This window comes from Spermophilus citellus (assembly GCF_964194105.1).
Source record: "Spermophilus citellus genome assembly, chromosome: 10".
Taxonomy (NCBI): domain Eukaryota; kingdom Metazoa; phylum Chordata; class Mammalia; order Rodentia; family Sciuridae; genus Spermophilus; species Spermophilus citellus.
The window spans coordinates 119,744,163-119,765,377 of record NC_138197.1 but is presented as its reverse complement, the minus strand read 5'-3'; the positions used below and the strand labels follow the sequence as shown (position 1 = coordinate 119,765,377).

The 21,215-nt window shown below is 42.8% G+C and overlaps 1 protein-coding gene across 1 annotated transcript in view; it reads left to right on the top strand.

Moving 5' to 3' along the window:
- Positions 1-21,215, top strand: part of LOC308658299 (putative tetratricopeptide repeat protein 41) — a gene marked incomplete at its 3' end in the record, with an annotated part of 89,616 nt that overhangs the window by 13,810 nt on the left and 54,591 nt on the right. The window contains exons 3-6 of the mRNA XM_081310860.1: positions 3,493-3,673; positions 8,380-8,594; positions 16,154-16,314; positions 17,344-17,785. Of these exons, the coding sequence (XP_081166986.1) occupies positions 3,493-3,673; positions 8,380-8,594; positions 16,154-16,314; positions 17,344-17,785 (999 nt within the window). The remainder of the gene's footprint in view (positions 1-3,492; positions 3,674-8,379; positions 8,595-16,153; positions 16,315-17,343; positions 17,786-21,215) is intronic.

Below are 21,215 nucleotides of genomic sequence, written 5' to 3'. Positions count from 1 at the left end.
GATCTAGAGCAGAGGTTCTTGACTATTGCCAATTTTGTCCCCTCCCTGCCAGACATTTTATCTTATCTGGAGACATTTTTGGTGGTCCTAATTGGGGGAGAGATACTGGCCTCTAGTAGGTAGAGGCAAGGGGTGCTAACCATTCTTCAGTGCACAGGACAGCCCTCCAGAATAAATATGTATCCAGTCTACAATGTCAACAATGTGAACGTGGAGAAACCCTGAGTCAAAGGGAAGAGAGCTTTCATTAGTTGGTGGTTTGTGTATATAATCACATTTCATCCTTAAAGTTTAGCTCTGCAAGGCAGGAATAATAATTCTGGTTTTGCAGAGGAGCAAATGAAAGCTACTATATATATTGGTCAAATGACTTACCCATATCACATAAATGACCAATCCAAGATTTGAACCCACATCTCTCTGATTCTAAGATCCATGCCTGTTCTTCTTTATCTATACTCTTCAGAGTGTAATCCATGAACTGTCAACCCTGGGAGATTGTTAGAAATGCAGAATCTCAGGTACCATTTTAGGTCTACTGAATTAAAATTTGCATTTTAACATGATGACCAGGAGATTGTATGGGTGCTGAAGTTTGATGAAGCACTACCTCATATCAGATTGCTTCTAAATGAAATGATTAACTTTATTTTTATTTTTTTTTAAACAATGCCTTTATTTTTATGTGGTGCTGAGGATCGAACCTGGGTCCCGCTTGTGCTAGGCGAGTGCTCTACCACTGAGCCACAATCTCGGCCCCTGATTAACTTTATTTTTGAAAATGGTGTCTTGAGGACATGTGCCAAGATAGAACAGGAAGAGCAATGTCAAGGTATAGCAGAGAATCTGCATCTAGAGAAACCTCAGGAGGGATATGAGGCACCCTTAAAATAACACTAAAAATAGGATTTTTATATGCATGTGTATTTTGGGGGGAGGCGAGAAGATGACCTGTGTCTTTGATTAGATTCTCAAAATCTCAAAAGATTCCGTGACCCCAAAAGGTTATGATTTACTGATGTAAGGGCCTAATTAATGTGGGGAGGTAAAGTGGTGGTAGATGGTGCATCCTCAAATGTTTTTGGGGATCAGGCAGGCAACAGTCCTTATCATATGAGCAGATGGATGGGAGGTAAGTCATAGAATATTGGCCCACATAGGTCGTTCAAATTCAGTGCTGGGGGTGGTGTTGAAATCTCACCCTTGGGCTGGGGCTGTAGCTCAGCGGCAAAGTGTTCACCTAGCATGTGCGAGGCCCTGGGTTCGATCCTCAGCACCACATAAAGATAAATAAATAAGTAATGATATTGTGTGCAACTACAACTAAAAAATAAATATTAAAAAAAAAAAAAGAAAAGAAATCTCACCCTTGGTAACCAGGTGAGTCTGCCTGTAAGCCAAATCATTCTGGACCCTGGGGGAAAAACACTGTTATCAGTCACAAGGCTTTTGGTTGCAAGAGACTCCAACTGGCATCAACAAAAAGGGACCTTATAACTAATATAATTGCAAAGCCCAGGATTCAGTCTGGTTCTGCTCAGGCTTCAACTAGTGGCTCAGATGATGTCACTAGGCTCTGATCTTTTGGTTTCTCATCCTAGCTCTGTTGTTCTGATGTTGGCTCAATTCCTTGGCTTCTCCCTCATAGAAGGAAGATGACTGTAGCACTCCAGGTTCGAGTTCAGCAGAATTGGCTCAATTCCTAGCACTGAGCCATTCTTGGCCTAACCTGGGCCATGTGCTTGTATTTAACTCAATCATGGGTGCCAAGAAAATGTGATACTCTGATAGTTAATCCTGGATCATAGACTGCCTCTGGAATGCACGTGGAGTCGTGAACTTAATAACATGAATTGAGATTTGGGATGGTGGATTTAGTGCTGTTACTGAAACTAGTGTAGAGTCAGTGAATGTTGGGCAGCCTAAAGATATCTTAAATATTTACTGTAGGCGTGAAGTTTTTAGAGTCTGACTCCAGGCATGTCCTTAGAATCCTGGATTTTTCAGTTCCAAGCTGTGTGAGTTTGAGAAAATTACTTAATACTGGTAAGCCTTAGTTTCTTTTATAAAATAGATGGACAAGAATCTGCTCATGAGTAATACACATGTGAAACACCTAAAAACAGTGCCTGGCTCATTAGTCACAGAGTAAATAGCCAATAAGAGTGAATAACCAAATGGATTCCAGAACAACATGGACATCTGGCTGAAGTCTGTAATGGTAATAGTATTTTACTCATCGTAATCTGGATCACATCCAATAATTAATATTCACTAATTCATACAAGAATCAAGCCTTTCTGTGTACTTGGGTTAAGTTCATCTTATTTCTCCATAGTATCATAGTATTCGTTTTTTTGTTTTTTTTTTTTTTTGTACCAGGGATTGAACTCGGGCACTCGACCACTGAGTCATATCCCTAGCCCCTATTTTGTATTTTATTTAGAGACAGCGTCTCACTGGGTTGCTTAGTGCCTCGCTTTTGCTGAGGATGGCTTTGAACTTGCGATCCTCTTTAATTTTTGATCTTATTGAAAAGTTAGCTTGTTTTATATTTTATTCTTGAAGGGTTGTATGTGGGCTAAATATCTAAATTAGAAGGTACACAATGGGTGGATTATGAAAAAATTCTCTGAAAGGAAGTGCTAAATTCTCTTTTGGATCTATGATACCCTTTAAATTATTTAGGTAGCCTCCAAAATCTCACAGTCTACAGCTAGGATAGCAATAAACCATTTGTACAGTTAGTAGTTAAAGGCAATGTAGAGCTATCAGTTTATACTCTTGATTCTTAGAGATACTTGATCTTCAAGATACCTCACTTTAGTGGGTGAGGTTCAAGTTCAGCTCAATCATCCCAAATTCTGTTAAAAATTTTGAAACATGAAGCTGATCTATAGTCTTCAGGTCTGTCCTGGCACTAACCTGAACCACAGGGCAGACAAGTTAATAAGGAGTCAAAAGGTGGGTGGGTATCTTAGAAACCTACCAGACTATTTTATGTTTTTTTTTTCCCCTATATGTACATTGATAATAGCCTTCACCCTCCAGAGACAGGAGGGCATTTTAGCAACCCAGAGCCCCCCTGACTTGAATTGGGCAGTGGTTTTGGAATTACAGTAAATAGGAACTCAAGGGACCCAGACATCATCCAATCGTCTGACTCTACATCTTATTAGAGTTTAAGGGACCTACCTGCCCAATGGCAGAGCTGCAGCTGTACCCATGGGTGTCATCTGTTTTAGGGCATCTTGTCCTAGAAATACACTGCACTCCTCTAAGCTTTGCCATGTGTAGAGACACACAGACATACCCCTGTTGTTTTCTTTCATTAACATTCAGAATGGGCTGTGAAATATGGCACCACCATGGAAAGAAGGTGATCTAGATACAGAGAGCAAATTCCTTATTGGGCATTTATAGAAAGCATGTGCAATTGAAAATGTAAAACTACAATTTAAGATCTTAAAACTTATTTCTTTGATTATAAAGACTACAGGCACAGCTTAGAATGTTTCTATCATGAAGAGTTTATTGAGAAGTGCAAGCAAGCGTTTGTTTCTTCCAAGGAGTCAAACAGGATCTTTGAAATCTTGGAACAATTTGTCTTAAAGGATGAGGGACTTGACTTAAAAAATGCAGCAGCAGATTCTAATTTAGTCTCTGTTCTCAGGTAAGATGTCAAGAAATCCAAATCCTTCTTTATGGGGTTCAAGCAAAACAGCCTGGCTTTGGTAAATGTGATTCCTCCAAATTTAGAGGGTCCACTCCCACTTCCCCCATTCTGTGGACATTCCATCCTATAAGAGAGACCCCAGAAAGGCTAACCTTGGGTTAGATGTCCTTAACAGGTACCCCCTGCTTTTGCAAAGCTTTTCTGTTTTTTCACATACTTTCTTCCAGTGTCCTTAAGAAGATGATAAACTGCTGGAAGGCAGAGCACCTACCTTCTTTTCTCTCTCATACATCTAAATTGATCTAAGTAATTCTAAGAACAATGAAATGGCTTTAAGGAGAAGAAACTAAAATGGAGAATATGTATATTGCATTTGTATAGTAGTATGTGATTTAGGGCTTCCGTGTGTATCATTATTATATTTACATTCAGATATTCACCAGAACTTATCAAAATGATATGGGAATATCATTATTTGTTATGTGTAAGGAATCAAGTTATCGTTCCCCATGTATGCACTCCTTCATTGGTTTATCCAGTGTCTTCCATAATCAGACCTGCATGTCTCTTTCCACTCTGGGTGGTGACACACCTTTACCACCCATTGGCATTGTGAAGCTGAGGCAATGTAAAAAAACTGGCATTGTCTATGAGTCCCTCGGGGTCTATTCCTAGAAAGCAGGAAGGTTCCTAGGATAGTCTTCTTTTTTCATCCTCATCCTCCAGCTCTTAGCACAGGTCTCATTTTATCTGTACACTTTTTATGGTTTGAAATAAGCCCACAGTAGCTGGGATGGTGAGGGGCTCTCTGCCATCACCCTCCCAGGCTCAGCTGCACACCACTGAAGTCCATTCAGAGCTACCAACATTTTTGTGATTCTGGGAACTCATGCCAAGAGGAAATGACTTATTTGACTTAATATTACATAATATTCAATCACTATTTTTAAAAAAAATTAATTTTTTTAGTTGTATTTGGACACAATACCTTTATTTTATTTATTTTTATGTGGTGCTGAGGATCGAACCCAGGGCCTCACCCATGCTAGTTAAGCGCTGCACCACTGAGCCGCACTATTTTTTTTAAAATCTTTCTTTAGTTATACATGGACATAATACCTTTATTTTGTTTATTTATTTATTTTTAAAGAGAGAGGGGGAGAGAGAGAGAGAGAGAGAGAATTTTAGTATTTATTTTTTAGTTATCGGCAGACACAACATCTTTGTTTGTATGTGGTGCTGAGGATCGAACCCGGGCCGCACACATGCCAGGCGAGTGCGCTACCGCTTGAGCCACATCCCCAGCCCTGTTTGTTTATTTTTATGTGGTGCTGAGGATCAAACCCAGTGCCGCACATGTGCAAGGCAAGTGCTCTGCCACTGAGCTACAACCCCAGTCCTCAATCAGTATTTTTAAGACTACAGGAAAAGCACATAGGTTATGTGTGTGTGTGTGTGTGTGTGTGTGTGTGTGTGTGTGGTTTTTTTTTTAATGTTTAGCTTTTAGTTGGACAGAATATTATTTATTATTTATTTTTATGTGGTGCTGAGGATCTAACCCAGGGCCTTGCACGTGCTAGGTGAGCACTCTGCCACTGAGCCACAACCCCAGCCCTGTTATGTGTTTTAAATGTGAAGCTTGAAGAGACGAATCTGTAGAAACAGTTGGCTAAGTGACTGCCGGGGGATGAGGGTAGTGAAGGAAATGGAGGATGATCCTTAATGGGTGTAGAGGTTCTGGAATTAAAGAGTGACATATTTGTGAATATAAAAAATCACTGAAATGTTCACTTTAAAACAAGGAATTTTTTGGTTTGTGGTTAAGCATTTTAGTGTGGATGAAAAATCTAGTAAATTTTATTGCAAATGAACAACTTAAATTGTTGGGCCCAACAAGATACAGCAATTAAATAAGTCCTTTTAGATTAGTTATGTGAAAACATGCAGAGCTTTTGCTTGCTTTGCCATTTAGGAACAATGTTCCGTTCTGTATGTTCCTGAATAGTGTGTGAGGGTCAATAGAAGAGGAGTGTGGTTTTATTCACTTGTCAAAGCAGTGTCTTCATTGACAACCAATAGACCAACAGGGTTCTCATTTTGAAAAGGAGCCACAGATTGTTTTGCAGTGTTTTCATTTTTCTTGAGAAGTAGTGATTAAGACCCTAGCCGTAGGTTTGCGGATGCATCAGATTTGCATTTCTTGTTAATTGATTTTTACCTGCTCTGTGCCAAGCAACAGAAAATCTTTGCCCCCATCGAGGTTCGCATTGTGGACCCAGGCAATGAACATAACAGATATGCAAAACACGTAGCATACTAGATGCCTTCAAGTGCCTTCAAGGAAATGTTGAAGAGAAATGGGCCACCTGGTTGGCTGAGGGAAGCCCTCAGTGACAAGGCAATTCGGGATAACTACTAGAAAGAGGTGAGGAAGCAGGCCCTGTGGATATGGATTGGAAGGATCTTCCAGATAGAGGAAGAGGCCCTGAGGCTGGAGCAAATAGCAAGGAGGCCAGCAGCCACAGGAAGTCAAAGCTGCAGAGAGAGAGTGGTAGTGGAAGAGGTTGGAGAGATACTGGATGGGTCTTTCTGGCCGCACTGTTCATTGGACAGACTTGGACTTTTGCTGCTTTCAAGCAGAGCAATCACCCACCTATGTGAAATGTTTTGTCTGGCTTGCTCTAGCTGATTGGTTGAGGTTAGACTGAGCAGAGGGCAAAGGTAGAACACACAATCAAATCCCACTACTCAAATTTGCTGGCAAAACAATTTAAGCAATAAAACATTCATTCCTAATTTATATTAATGGAGATGGAATTCTTAAGAAATAACTATTTAATGACCTGGCTTTAGGGTTTCTATGTTAGTGAGTCTTCGAACTGATCCTCTTGCTTTGCTGAATCAGAATTCAGCTTTATGGCATTTAATTCATTGACTTGTTCAACAATATATGGTCACGTCCTGCACTAGTCACTAAATATCCAATAGTGAATCAAATAATCCTGGGAACAGTCCTCTTCATGGTACTCCTGTTAGCACAAAAGAACCAAGCTGGATCAAACTTCATGGATTATTTCAGCCTTCAGGAATGGAGTTTCCTGCAGGAAAGGGGTGATGAAAATTTGGTGGCTCATTTTCCACTTTCCTGGTGGAAAATGAGCCACCAAACAAAGGCGGGAACTGGGTTTATGTAGGTTATATTGAGAGGTGACTTAATTAATGAGTGTGTCAGCTTGGACACTCAGGAATTTGAGGTCTATTTTACTGGGCCAAATGGGAGGGAGTCTGGGGTCAGCACTCCGTCACTGGGATTCATCTTACTGGACTGGATGGAGGGCCTGGGGTCAGTGGTTGGTATCTATAAAGGATTTATTTAGGGAAGGATTAATGCTTTGTCCTCTTCCAGAGACTGCCTTTCTAGGTTTGATGGACACCTCTTCCCCAGGGTTTGTTTTATCATCAGGAAAGAGTATACTGGGAAAGGATCAATGCTGTCAATGTCTGGCTTTCTATCTCACTCCCCTTTTCTCAGGCCTCACTATTTTGGGAGTTTGTCATTTTCCATATCTAATAACTCCCATCAATGAAAAAAATCACTAGACACATACTTATTGAATCATAATTGTAAGGAACAACACTAGAATCTCTATGTTGTTATAGTCATGGACCTGAGAATCTTCTGCATATCCAGAAGGTTTTCACTAGAAAATAAAGCAACAAAACAAGTTTTATTATGCTTCTGTCAGTTCAAAGACAAAATATTTGTGTAGTACAACTAGCTAACATCCCCTGGTGGAGAAGCAGGCTACTTCTCAGAGCATCACTAAGGATGATGATAATTGAGTTGAATTTCTGATTTCGTGATCATTGGGATTTATGGGAATTCTTGGTGTATGAGTGCTTCAGTTTTTTATTCTCTTCTGATATAGTGATGTACCAAGGACTAGCCTGGTGATAGGGGAATGAGCAGGCAGGCATGAGGGCAGTGGACTGGGGCTGTAGCCTTGGCGTCCTTGACGTAACCTTGAGTTCATACTGGACAACCCTAGGATATGTGTGGCTACAAAGGCCTTCCGAAGTTACTGTCTCTCTACTGTTAGCGGAAAGGGCATGCCAGATCAGAAACCACGGAACAAGAATGAGGTACCAAAAGAGGATTTATTGGGGGCGCTCCTGGGCAAGGCTCACCGGTCCACGAAAGGGTGAGGGCCGGGGAAGTTGTGGGTGGGAAAGGCAAGAACAGTGCTAATAAGGGAAACTGGAGGTGGGAAGGCCTAGGCCATCTAAATCGCAGCTACCCACAGCAGGTTGCCGAGCCGGGTTCAGGGGCATCGTGTCTGTTACTGGTTGGTCAGAGCTGATGTGAGTTGATAGGGCGATTGCTTCAGCGGCGGAACCTGTGGTGGTTGGGGTCTGTTGCCATGTCAGCTTCTGAATGGCCATTTCGCATCTCCTCAGCCAGGTGGAAAGTCCCTGGCCACAGCTGCCATGAAAGGGGAGGGGGAAGGGAAGGCTGCCCACCCAACATCTATTCCCCTAATTTTACATAGGTCAAAGCCAAAGCCCAGAGGGTGAAAGACTTCTTTGAAACCAGCTGAGGCTAACATTCTTATCTCTTGGAGTCAAATGTCTACAGAAGATGTCTTTCCTCCTCTATTCCTTGGTAAATGTTCTTGACTACATTTTACCTCTTTATTTTTCAGAATAAATTCTCTTCCAGCTTTCAAGTCTATTTTGCTCTTGTCTGGAGAACGTGGTTGCGGGAAGTCCACCCTGATTGCCAACTTTGTGAATTATTTCAAAAACAAGTATCCGAGCATATCGATCATCCCTCATTTTGTGGGAAGCACCTGTGAAAGCAGTGACATCATGTCCGTGATCCACTACTTCATCACAGAGCTACAGCACATGAACCACAGTAATAGAATCAGACTCCCAATGTTCATTCAGAAAACGCCTCTTCTGCTCATGTGCCTGGTGTTCTCTTGTTCTACTGTAAACCCCACATTATCCCACCCATGTATCTATCCACCTCTTCCCTCATAGCTTCCTTATCTCTGGCTCTCTGCTCCCTCTCCCTCCTTTCCCTCCCTAAATGTTTATTGAGTACCTTTGTGTGCCAGGCACTACGGTGAAGAAAGTGGACCAGAGCCCTTACCCCATGGAGTTCTCAGGTTACCAGGGAGGGATTAGGACAAAGAATTAACTGAGTAACTAAATAAAAGATGTAGAAGTTAGAAGTATTTAGTAAGAAAAAGCAAAAAAAAAAAAAAAATAGGCAGGCAGCCTGTGTGTGTGTGTGTGTGTGTGTGTGTGTGTGTGTAGTCTCTCAGAGAATAGGATAGAAGAACATTTACATAAACACTAGAAGAGAGAGGAGGGAGCAGTGGGTACTCTTCCTGGAGTAGCTTTGCACAGGAGACAAGTGCCAGGCTCCTAGGTGGACATGCCTGTCAACCACTGTTCTTCCTGTTCAATTTCAGTAACCGTGTGCTGAGCATCTTTATTCATTCATTCATTCATTACAGAGTATTTACTGGTTTTCTGTTCTGTACAAGACGTTTTTTTGGGTTCTGGGAATATAGGAGTAAACCAGGTGAACAAGGTCATGGCTCCCAGGGATATAATGTTCCAGTTGAGAAAGGCAGATATCAAGTAAATGAATAACATATCAAATATGATTAATGCCATGCCGAATGATGTGATGAGGGGACAGGGTGGCTCCTGAGCGGGAAGGCAGGCTGTGTCTCTGTGGTGGGGTAGCTCCAGCTGCTGTATCAGCTGAGTCCCATTGCAGCGGCTTCTCAAATGGAAGGTTATTTCTTATTCATGTAACAGTCTAGTTTGTGGCTCCTGGTTAGATAACAAGTAGCTTTCTTCTATGTGGTGATTTGAGGACACAGTTTTCTTTCCATCTAGAAGCTGTGTCACCCCAGAGCCTCAGAGTCCTTTGCTTTTTGCTAAAGGTAAAGGGGAACGTGTAGGATAGGAGACCTGTTCCCTCAAGTGTCAACCTGGAAGAAATATGTATCAGCTCCACCTCGGGTCTCCTGGCAACAGTTTGGCCAGTGAGGAATCAAGAAGGTAGAAAAAGCAGATCCCTCCCTACAGAAGGGGCAGCATGAAGCTTGAGGGACAGGTAGCCATCTCCTCTGCCACACTCTCTGGGGACAGCTCATTGACAAGAAGGAGCCAGCCAGGTGGAGACCAGGAGAAAGAACATTCCAGGTGGAGTGAAAAGCTAAGCTAATACTACAGTGTCTAAGCCAGAAACACAGTTGCTGATTTAGAGAGGGAAAGTGGCTAGGGTGGCCAGAAAGCCATGGACCCGCAAGGCCTCTGTCAGGTGAAGCAGGGGTGAGGTCGGCCGCTGCACCTCGGGGGTTTGTAGGCCCGAATGTTAGATGCGGATTCTGTTCAGTAAAATGAGAGGCGAGTGGGGGAATGACATGATTTCATTGTGTGGAAGATGGACGCAGGGAGCAGGTGTGGAGGCGGGAGGCTGTTGGAGCTGTTGCAAGAGCGCGCTGGCTAGGCCAGGGCAGTGGAGGTGGAGGGGTGGGCTGGAGGACTGAAGGAAAGAGGAACTGCAAGTAACTCCCAGCTCTCTGCCTTAGGAGACTAGACGGATGGCAGAGCTATTGACTGGGAGGGAAGCAGGTTTGAGGCAAGTCACGTTCTGCTTGGGAGGTACAAGGTGTGCCCCCCCCCCACCGTGATGGTAATTATGTGGGGTCAGGGTGGTGCCTTGTTCTGTTCTGGGAGCAGTTGAGGAGCCTGACTACCTACATTTAAGCCCTGCTCCACTGCTTCCTGGCTTGTGGCCCTAGGTGAGTTATTGTAAAACCTCTGGCTCAGTTTCCCTATTTGTAATAAGTGGATGATAAAAAAGAACGTGTGCCTTGCTCAGAGGTGAGAGGGTTAACTAAGATCAAGTGTGAGTGATCCAGAGGCTTAGCTCAGTGCCTGTCATTCCCCCGGGAAGCATGGATACCAGCTCTTCCTCCTGGTAGGTACTGTGTGCACTCACGTCTGCATGTGTCTGACTTTGCCTATTCGTGCAGGAGCTTCTGGGTCCTGAGTGAATATGTGGGTGCCACAGGGTGAGTCTGGATGGGTGTGTATCATCTTTGCCTGAGGGTCACGTATTTGGGTCTCTTTCTATGCATGTGGTAGGTGTGTCTGAGTGAGTGGGGTGGATTGGGTGGCTGAGTTTCCTACCGTTGGGTAGGCATGTAAATGGGTAAAGTCCAGTCAGTAGCAGCAGGTTTGTCTGTTTGTAAGGCCACTGATCCTATTCTGGTGTGTCCCCAGGGTGCTTGCTCTGGCTAGGCTGGTGATGTAAACTCAGTTGAACACACCCAATTATAATTTCATTCCCAAAGTGAATTGCTGTTTTAATGGGTGTGTTGTGGGATACTGGAAGCTCCCAATTAAACCACCTGCCATCTTTCAAGCAAGCAGACAACAGTATAAATTCAGGAACAGCCCATGAATACTGACGCTTCCTCTCCCCTAAAGAACACCTTCCTCATTAATGGTGGGAGGCCCAGGGGAGGGGCTGTGCTTCTGGATGACTTGTTAATTATAGCTGGGTGATCTTAACAGTTTACTTAAGCTCTCTGTGTCCTAATTTCCCTTCCTCCTCCTCTTCCTACTCCCCCCCTTCCCCTTTTATCTCTCTTTCCCCTCTAACACCTCCTAATTGAACCCAGGGGTGCTCTACCACTGAGCTGCATCCCCAGCCCTTTTTAAAATTTTTATTTTGAGACAGAGTTTCCCTAAATTGCTGAGGCTGGCCTCAAATTGTGTTCCTCCTGCCTTAGCCTCCTGAATCCCTGGGATTACAGATGTGTGCCACCATGCCTGGCCTTGATTTCTTATTTGTAAATTGAGAATGGGATCAATAATACCTACTTCTTAAGTCTGTGTGAGGATAAAAGATAATACATGTAAAGAATTTTAAATGGTGTAGATATTTGAAGCTCATCTTTGCAAGTTTGAAAAAAAAAGAATTAAAAATGGCACACTGCTGCCATTATTATTTTTGATGATGATGTTATTATTCCTTATTGGGCTAGAGAAAGAAGCAGAGTGTAAGACACTCCTGCTCATTAGCTAGCTTAGGGAGGGGAAGGACTGCAGTTCAAGCTGCCATTGTGCAAAGCTCACAGAGGCTGTGGAGGTGAGGGTGACACCAGCCCTAGGGCATTAGCATGACTCCTTTTCTAAGAAGCCAGGGTGAGGTGGGTGTGGGTGTAGGAGGAGGAGCTGCTGCCAAGATGCACACAGCTGACCTGGGAGGACAGGCACAGGCAGGCAGCATCTGTAGATCCTTTGCAATGCGCAGTTTATTGTGACCTAGCTCAGCTATTGTGACTGCAGCGCCTGCGTGGGCTGCGATCTGACTCTGGGGGCACATGCCTGATGCCCACATTTCTGCTCCTTCAGCCCCAACCCCTGCTTGCCAGGATGTGGCTGAGGAGAGCTACCTGGAGCCTCCTGTGCCAGCTGTCACTCCTCTTACCTATCTTGCAGCAGCAAGTGTACCTTCTGTGACACGCTTTGCAGAGGTCACAGGGGAATCATTGCCTTTCTTACTTATGCATTTCTTGATGTGGCTCTCCATGGAACCTGATGGCAGTCCTGGGAAAAGAAGACTGAAGACTTTCTGAGCACCAGGGCTTTATCAGCATCTCATTCATGCCCTCAGCAAGCCACGGTGGGGTGGCATTAGCATCCCAGCCTGGGGGACTGAGGTCTGAGTGTCAGGCTGATGCAGCTCCAGGTGGGCAGAGAGGGAGTTCAAGCTCCAGTTTCTGCTGAGCCGTAACTGCCCAGTCCTCACCACTGTGCCACCTGGATTCCTTGAGGCACCAGAGGAAAAAATCTCCCTCTTTTGGATTCTTTCTCCTGGGTCCTCTCCCAGTGCCAGCTGTCATGAGAGTCTGTGCCCAAGTCGCTGAAGTGCAGTGGGTAGAAATCCTTGGCAGGGCTTGCGAAGCTTTGTGCCCTGGGCTGCACTAACTTCTCAGCCTCACCTCTTGCCCTTTGCCCCACCAGTTGGTTTCCTGGGAGCAAATCAGACTTTTCTGGCCTCCACATCTTTGTCCCTTCCCTTCCCTCCTCCTGAAAAGCCCCTCCCTTCCCTAGATTAGTGAATTCTTTTCTTCCTTTATTGCCTTATTTAAGGTCACTGTTCTGCAAGAGGGCAAACAAGTGCCTCTCCCCCACACCCCAGCACTGGCCAGATAGCCAAGGTAGCCCTGGTCCCTTCGTGTTTTAATTTCCTTCCAAACACTCTGAGCTCACCCTCCTTGGTCCCTCAGGTGATTTCCAGATGGTTCTATCATTATATGTCCTATTGTTTGTCTTGCTCTGTTTGTTGATCGAGTCTATTTTATTGGCCATTGTCATGCCCAGTGCCTGGCGTAGACATAGAAGGGTCTCAATAAATACATGTCCAATGATGAGAAAACACCATTAAAAAGTGAACAAATTGGTCAGTTGGTAAGTCAGCAAGTGGATGTTTTAACATTTCACACATTACCATTTAAATTAAGCAACAACAGGCCATTGTCATTTAGGAGGGACAGATTGGTCCTGCCAAAAAAAGTACCAGAACTGCTTAGGATCATTTTTCAGTAGTAGTGATGCTGACTTTATTTTCAAAATCATTTTGAGGAAAACTAGTTGAAAAATCAGCCAAATGTGATTTAAAATGCTTATATTTATGTTAGCCAGGCCTGGGGGTACATGCCTGCAGTCAGTCCTAGCTACTTGGGAGGCTGAGGCGGGAAGATCACTTGAGCACATGAGTTTGAGAGCAGCCTGGGCAACAAAGTAAGACCCAATCTCAAAAAATAAAAACAAAACAACCATATGTGCTTTCCTTCTATGCAAAGATAAATCCACAAGCATCATCTTTGAGTATTTTTTTTTTGCTTAGGATTATTATTATTTTTTGCTGATTATTAGTAGTGCTGTTATGCTTTATGATTATTAGGCTGTGTGTATTTTTTGAGGTTCTCTCATGTCTGTCTTGCAACTTAACCTCTATGCCAGTTTTGTTCCACACTCTGGTGGGCCCTCTTGCGAGTGCTAGATCTACCAAGAAATGGTGATCACACATAGCTTGAAAGCAGACTGCAGCATGAGAAAAGTGTTTTGAAATCTCTTGGTGATCTGTAAGTTCAGGTCCCTTCGCCTGTCTAAGCCTCAGTTTTTTCATCTTGAGAAGGGGGCTTCAGAACTAGATGAATTCCAAGAACTCCTTCTACTCTAAAATCCTATCATCTAAGTTCTATAATCCTAACAGTGTGCATAATTTTAAAGATTCAAAAAAATGCTCAAAGGATGAAGCAGCAAAATGAATTTCTACCTCCCTTCCTTTCTTATTTGTCCATCACGTCGTACTGGGTACAGAACCCAGGGCCTTGCACATGCTAGGCAAATGCTCTACTATTGAGCTACACCCTTACCCCTTTTAATTTTTATTTTGAAACAGGTCTTGCTAAGTTTCCCAGGCTATCTTTGAACTTGAAGTCCTCCTGCCTTAGTCTCCCAAGACACTGGGTTTACAGGCATGTGCCACATGCCCACCTTCCCTCTTCCCTTTCTTGAAAAAAACATTTTGTTGTTGTTTTGTGATATAAGCTCAAACCCTATCTGTTCTGATGCCTTTTCCTCTTTATGTCACACAGTCATATATATTTCAAGTAATTTTATGGTCATTTTATGATATAAAAATCTTTTTACAAATGAATACAACTTTCTACTGTAACAAATATAGAGAGAATAATTTATTAGAAAACAATATATATCTTACTATGTAAATTGCTCATATATGGTTCCAATAGAAGGCAGCTCCTCTGTATGGAAAATCGCCCTGAAAGCAATAAATGTCATTCTGTGCATGGTGACTGACAGGGGTGTACTGTATTTATGACTCAAACATCATGGGCAATATTGTCAGGTTGTCATTTTCCAAAAAAAAAAAAAAAAAATGCTTTGTATTAACAGATAAAATGGAGTTGGTTTCTGGGTTAGGTGATTGCAAAGGTTTTTTCCCCCCTTAGGTGACTGACTGACAAAACATTGAAAGTCAGGTAGATCTGGAGGCAAAGCTTCATTGTGTGTGATGCCCATGTCTTGATTCCTGCCTGTGGAGAGCTGCTGCTCTAAACAGCTTCTACTTTTCAAATACTCGGACTCTCCTACTTTTAGGCTTTTGCCTGCGCCTTGTTTTGATGATATGTTCTTCCTTCATTTCCACCTGTGAATTCCCCAGTGTTCAACTTTTCTTCATTGTGTTGGTTCTGTATCCAAATCCAGGAGACTTCAGACTCCTATTCTGCCTTAAAATTTGGCTATCTGTGTTCAGAACCCATTCCCACTTTCCTTAAGTCCTTTATCTTTTTTAAATTGCTTTTATTTTTTAAATACATGACAGCAGAATGCATCACAATTCTTATTACACATATAGAATACAATTTTTCATATCTCTGTTGTATATAAAGTATGTTCACACTAATTCATGTCTTCATACACGTACTTTGGATAATGATGTCCATCACATTCCACCATCATTGCTAACCCCCGCCCCCTCCTTTTCCCTCCCTTGATTTTGTTTTTTGGGCCATTTTATTTCCCCATGTCATTTAGCACAGAACCTTCACCTAATAGGCAACCAATAAATGTTTATTAAACATGATTTCTCTCAGTGACTAACAGAATCTTAATGCATCTGAAAAACTAATTAATTAATTCTGGAACTTGATTTTATAGTCCCCAAGATGCCTAAATTTCTATGGAAAATATTACTTTTGAAAAATAAAGGCAAGGTAGAAGTTGTATGAATTAAACTACTTTTAAAATATTAGGTGATTGATTATAATTTGGGGTCACTGCTACTAGGTCACTTAATCACTGTCTGAAAGTTAGTCTTCTCAAATGACTTCTTTTGCTTTTTGCTGGTTCATATCTTAGTTCTTTCTGGCAATTTTCATAATTCAAGGTATGAGGTTCAGAATTTAGGATTGGTTTCATTAGGTTTAAGTGGGCTAGGACCAAAAAGATGAGGCAGTGGGAAGGAGATGTTGTATACATGCATTCCTGGAAGAGCCCAGGGTGGTGGCCGTGCCCCTTAAACAGATACCCTGTGCATGATCTCTCTCTTCCCCTGTGACTCTTTATAACATGATCTATTTTCGCATTTTGAAAAATGAGAGCAGTTGCTTTGAATCATACAAAAATATTTGTATGTAAAATCCTAAAAAATGTATTGGGGACATCTGGTGGTAAATATCATTCCCCCGTAGAGGTGAATCTTTTGAAGCTAACACGTGCATATGTGTATCAGCTGTACAGCTGTGAGAAGCTCTCATTTTCCCTGCTCTCTTCTGCCTCCCCAGCCTATTTACATATTTTAGCAATGATGGAAATATTTTCACCTAATTTGAAAATTCTTTATTGCAGATATGCAGCCTGAAATGGATTTTCTTAATGAAGATTCAAACATTTTGTCCTTTTCACTTCTTGTAGAAGTGTTCATTGCCTCCATCAGTTTAAAGCCATGTATACTTGTGCTAGATGGAATTGAAGAATTGATTGGTATTTATGGGATTTCAGGTCAGAAGGTAATATCTTTTTAAAAGAATCCCCTATTTTATTACTGTTTTATAAAAAGAAACCCCCATTACTTAGGACGTGAACAGTTCAGGATTGGCTAATATGAATACTTCTGGTGGGCTTGGGACACAGGGGGGTTTCCCCTAGTTGTCTGGTACCTGGCTCTTTGTTGATTTAGGGCAGAGGAAGTAGGTGTTGTTGAAGCTAGCTAAGAAGGAGGGTTGAACACTAGGCACAGTGGTGCAGGCCTGTAATCCCAGCGACTCCGGAGGCTGAGGCATGAGGATCACAGGTTCAAAGCCAGCCTCAGCAAAAGAGGTGCTAAGAAACTCAGTGAGACCCTGTCTGTAAGTAAAATACAAAATAGGGCTGGGGATATGGCTCAGTTGTCAAATGTCCCTGAGTTCAATTCCTGGTACCAAAAAAAAAAAAAAAAAAAAAAAAGGAGGGTGTTCCAGATAAGCTGTATACTACCCTGTGGAAGTAGCTGGCTTTGAGAAAGACAGTGTCTCCCTGGGTCTGTAAGACCTTGAAAGATGTGAGAACATCCTAAAACATGGCACAATCAGTACCCAAAGCACACTCAGCCCCATGCCAGGCTCTGGGGGAAGCACATAATATGTGATAGATCCTATTACTAGGCAAAGGAGAGGGAAAGGCTGTTAATGGAATCAAGAAAAGATCCCAAATAAAGCCATTTTGCACGAGTGACAATTCTTCAGCTTCACACATGTCTTTTCCAATTGAATCGTTCACGTACTCTCTCAGGGCTCCTCTAGTCACTGTAGGTCAATTTTTAGAGGTGTGTGATTTTATTTAGTTGCTTGTTTATAAGAACTGTTTTTAGGGTTCACCTTTGCACTATCAAATTCTTAACAAGTAGGCAAATCAGTCAAGTATAGTTGTATTGAGGGTGCCTTGGTATTTTATTACCACCAACTTGTTTACTATTTACTATTAATAACTCTAATGCCAACCTTACCTTATGTTACTCTGTGTACTTTCAAGCTTTACATCTCTCTGATTCTCTCCATCAGGCCAAAGATTTCTCCTGGCTGCCCCACTCTCTCCCTCCTCATTGCAAGTTCATCCTGAGCACTGTCTCCTCCAGCCTGTCCTGCAAGTTGCTACGTGCCCGGGCAGACGTGAAGATTGTGGAACTCACCAGCGTTGGAGATGAAGACACAAGGCTCAGCATCTTCAGACAGCACTTATTCACCCCAGGCCAAGACCCCTCCCTACATAGCAGACTCGCTTTGAAGAAAAAACCAAGCCTGAGTCCTTTGAAACTCACAGTCCTGGCCAATGAGCTGAAAGAATGTAGAATCTACCGCAGTGAGCTTCAGTGTCTCAAGGAGTACCTGGAGGTGGCCTCTCTGCAGGAGTTCTGGGAGTTGATTCTGAAACGCTGGTCCGAAGACTATAGTTGGACTATTAAACAAAAAAAGGCAAAACCAGACAATGGAACTTCAGAAGAAGGTAGGCCTGGGCAGTGTAGACAGCTTGGTGGGTGTTCATGGGGAGAAAGCTGTGAGGCAAGCGCCACCCCTGGGGTGAGTCTAGGCATGGTGTTGGCGAGGAAAATACAGGAGGCCCAGTTAAACTTGAATTTCAGACCCATAAAAAATAATCTTTTAGTAGAAGTATGTCCCAGATATTTCATGGGGCATACTTATACCTAACATTAATTGGATTATAGATAAGCCACAAATAATTCTCAGTGTCTAAGTATATTACAAATATATTATACTTGTATAGGGCATACTTACACTAAAATTAGTTAGTTGTTTATCTGAAATTCAAATTTAAATAGGCATCTGGTATTTTTATTGCTAAATTTGGCAACTCTTATCTAGTTATAATTCTCTATTATAATTCTGAGTTAAAAGTCTCAGTTTATAGCCCATATAGAAGTTGTATGGAGTATACTTGTACTAAAAATTAGTTGGTTGTTTATCTGAAATTCAAATTTAAATAGAAATCTAGTATTTTTATCACTAAATTTGGCAACTCTATCTAGAGAGCATCGTGTTGTCAGTAAGGAGAATTTAGTTACAAATTTCAGTCAAACTTTTCAGGGGTCTGAGAAATATAATTTGATTATTTCTATAACTCAGTTTAACCTCTCTTGATTACATTGTCCTATTTATGGCACAAACCTAATCTAGTCAATTCAGATTAATTTTATCAATTTCATTTGTTTTTAGTCAATTCAGGATTATGTTTTTCAGTCAGGCGAGGATTTGTGTGCTTCCTGTGGCTCTGTTAGGTTGAACTGATATCTGAGGGCCATGAGTGTCCTTGGTTGTCATCTGTCCCTGCAGTCTTCTGCCAAGGTGGCCACAGTCCCAGATGACCCACAGACATTGCTGTATTTCCATTTTGGGCTTGGCTGGCTGTTCCCATCTGCTCTAGGATTGTTCTAGCTTTGCTGTCCCCTGCTCACAGGGAGGCCCCCCCTCCTCAGACCTGGCACACACCCTTTTTGAGTCTTGTTTTGGTCTCTGATCCTCTCCTATACCTTTTAAAGTTCCACAAAGATCTCTTCTTCCTGTATAGGAAAAATGTCCTTGTTAGACCATCCTGTAGTTGAATCTGTCTTTTGTGTTAACAGTTTATTCCAACAGTTTGTCAGGAATTTGTTTGATGGTATTCAACAATCAGGCTCTTGAGGATCAGTTTATTCTCTCAAGCCATTGTCTCTGTTGTGGGCTTCAAAATTCTGTTGTGGAACTTGTTTCCTCTCTTTGTTTCTGCTATAACAGGCTTCTCTTCAGGGCAATGAACTTAAAATGGAGCAGGGTGGAGGAGGTGGGGGTGTAGAGAGAAGCAGAAAATGTTTGGAATGAAGGACACATTGATGAGTACTGTAATATATGTCTTGTCCCATTTTTCACCTTGGAGTCTGCATTTCTATAAAGAGAAATGATTTCTTGTTGGTTGTTCCCTTTCCCATCTCCAAGGAGGGAGAAACAAGATCATTGGGCCCCTAGAAGTCACTCAAGCCAAATGGCCCATGCTGTGCTACCCTGAATCTCCAGGATTGGGTAGGAGAGTCCAGGTCTCTTCCCCTGAGGGAATGCTCTGTCCCCAGCACTGCGCAGCAACTCCCTCTGAGCTGCGCCACAGGAACCGAAGAGCTGGACCAAGCTGGGCCAGCCGCGGGAAGCTTCTGCGGTAGGGCCTGACCTGCTCTGCCTTCACTTGAAGATTGAAATTTGGGATCATTCCTCAGTCCTAGCACAGGAAATGCATTCAGAATGGTGGACCATATTGCCATGTTTCCCAGAGGGCTGATCTCCTTATAGTTGGTTGATCATAAAGGCAGCAGGGAATCCACCCAGAGGATAAAAATGTAAGGGTCAGTGGGTAATGAAGGGCTGCCTCAAGGGGTGCCTGGGAACAGGTGGCAGGAGGGCAGTCTTATAGCAAAGCCACCTCCACCCACGGTGCAAATTCACCTTAGCAAAGACTACTCGCAGAAAAGCTCAGTGTGATGATTGGCAGGCTTGCCAGTTCATATCACAGCTCAGGGTGTGTTAGTTGGGACGAATAAATGATAACTTAATGGGTAACAGTATGGGCTCTAGAGCCAGACTGTCTGGGTCCAAATTCCTGTTACTTTTGTGTCACCTTGGGGAAGTTATTTAACTTGTCTGGACTCCATTTTTCTCATTTATAAAACAATGGCCTTTCCAGTATTTACCTACAGAATGAGTGAAAGAAAGAAGTTGAATAATCATAAAACATTTAGGCATGGTGGTACACACCTGTAATCCCAGTTACTTGGGAGCCTGAGGCAGGAAGATCGAAAGTTTGAGGTCAGCCTCAGCAACTGAACTTGGCCCTAAGCAATCTAGTGAGATCCTGTCTCAAAATAAAAAATAAAAGGGTCTGGGGATGTAGCTTAATGGTAAAGTGCTCCTGAGTTCAGTGCCCAGAACAACAACAAAGTTTAGCCTGCTGTACGGCTGGTGCTTGCTCTGACTTGTCGTCCTTGTCATTGTGTTGTCCGCACAGGGCTGGATGGCTGGGTGGCCGATGCTCTGTGCTTACTGTGCATCTCGCATTGTGGCATGGCTGAGGATGAGCTACTCCAGATTTTGGACACACTGGGCTACAGGAATAATTACAAAGTGACCACAGTGCACTGGGCTGCTTTCCGCAATGCCACTAAACAGTGGGTCCAGGAGAAGCCGAATGGTGTCCTCTACTTCCGACACCAGTCCTTGCGAAGTGCTGTGGAGAGCAAGCTGCTTGGTAAGGCTGAGTCTGTGAAAATACCTGCTAGTTAAAAGGAAGTAGGAGTTGCATCCAAGAGAAAGCTTGTAGTGGGCTTTCTCAAGTGGAAATGGAGGCCATAAAAATGCATGACAATGATTATATACATTCTCTGAGACTTGACTCTGGCCAGATGCCCCAGGGTTTTTTTCTGGCAGATAGTAAACTTCTGGAGGCAGGCAGTCCTGGGCTGCTCTGTTAGCTTCAGAGAGTCACTGGGACCCATCTCCTTATGTATCCCTGATTCACTACATTGGCTTATATTCTCAAGGTCACCTTGTGCTCATGGCTGCTGGAGCACCAGCCATCACATTACAGACAATAGGAAGGACAAAGAGAGAAAGAAGCTTATAAGAAGCTTTCCTACAAGTTTCACACGGACATTTCCACTATGCCTCTTTAACCTAGAACTTGATTACTTGGCCACATCTGGACATGAGGGAAGCTGGGGATTCAACTGGTGCACTGCTGTCCTAAACCAAGGCAAGGTTCTGTCACTAACAAAAAACTAGGGAAATAGATATAGGTAGGAATTAGCCTCTGTCCTAACTCTAAAACCAAATTCTTATCCCTTCTGAAAAGAACTGCAGGTCTGCATCCAAGAAACTGCCAATCACATACACACTGG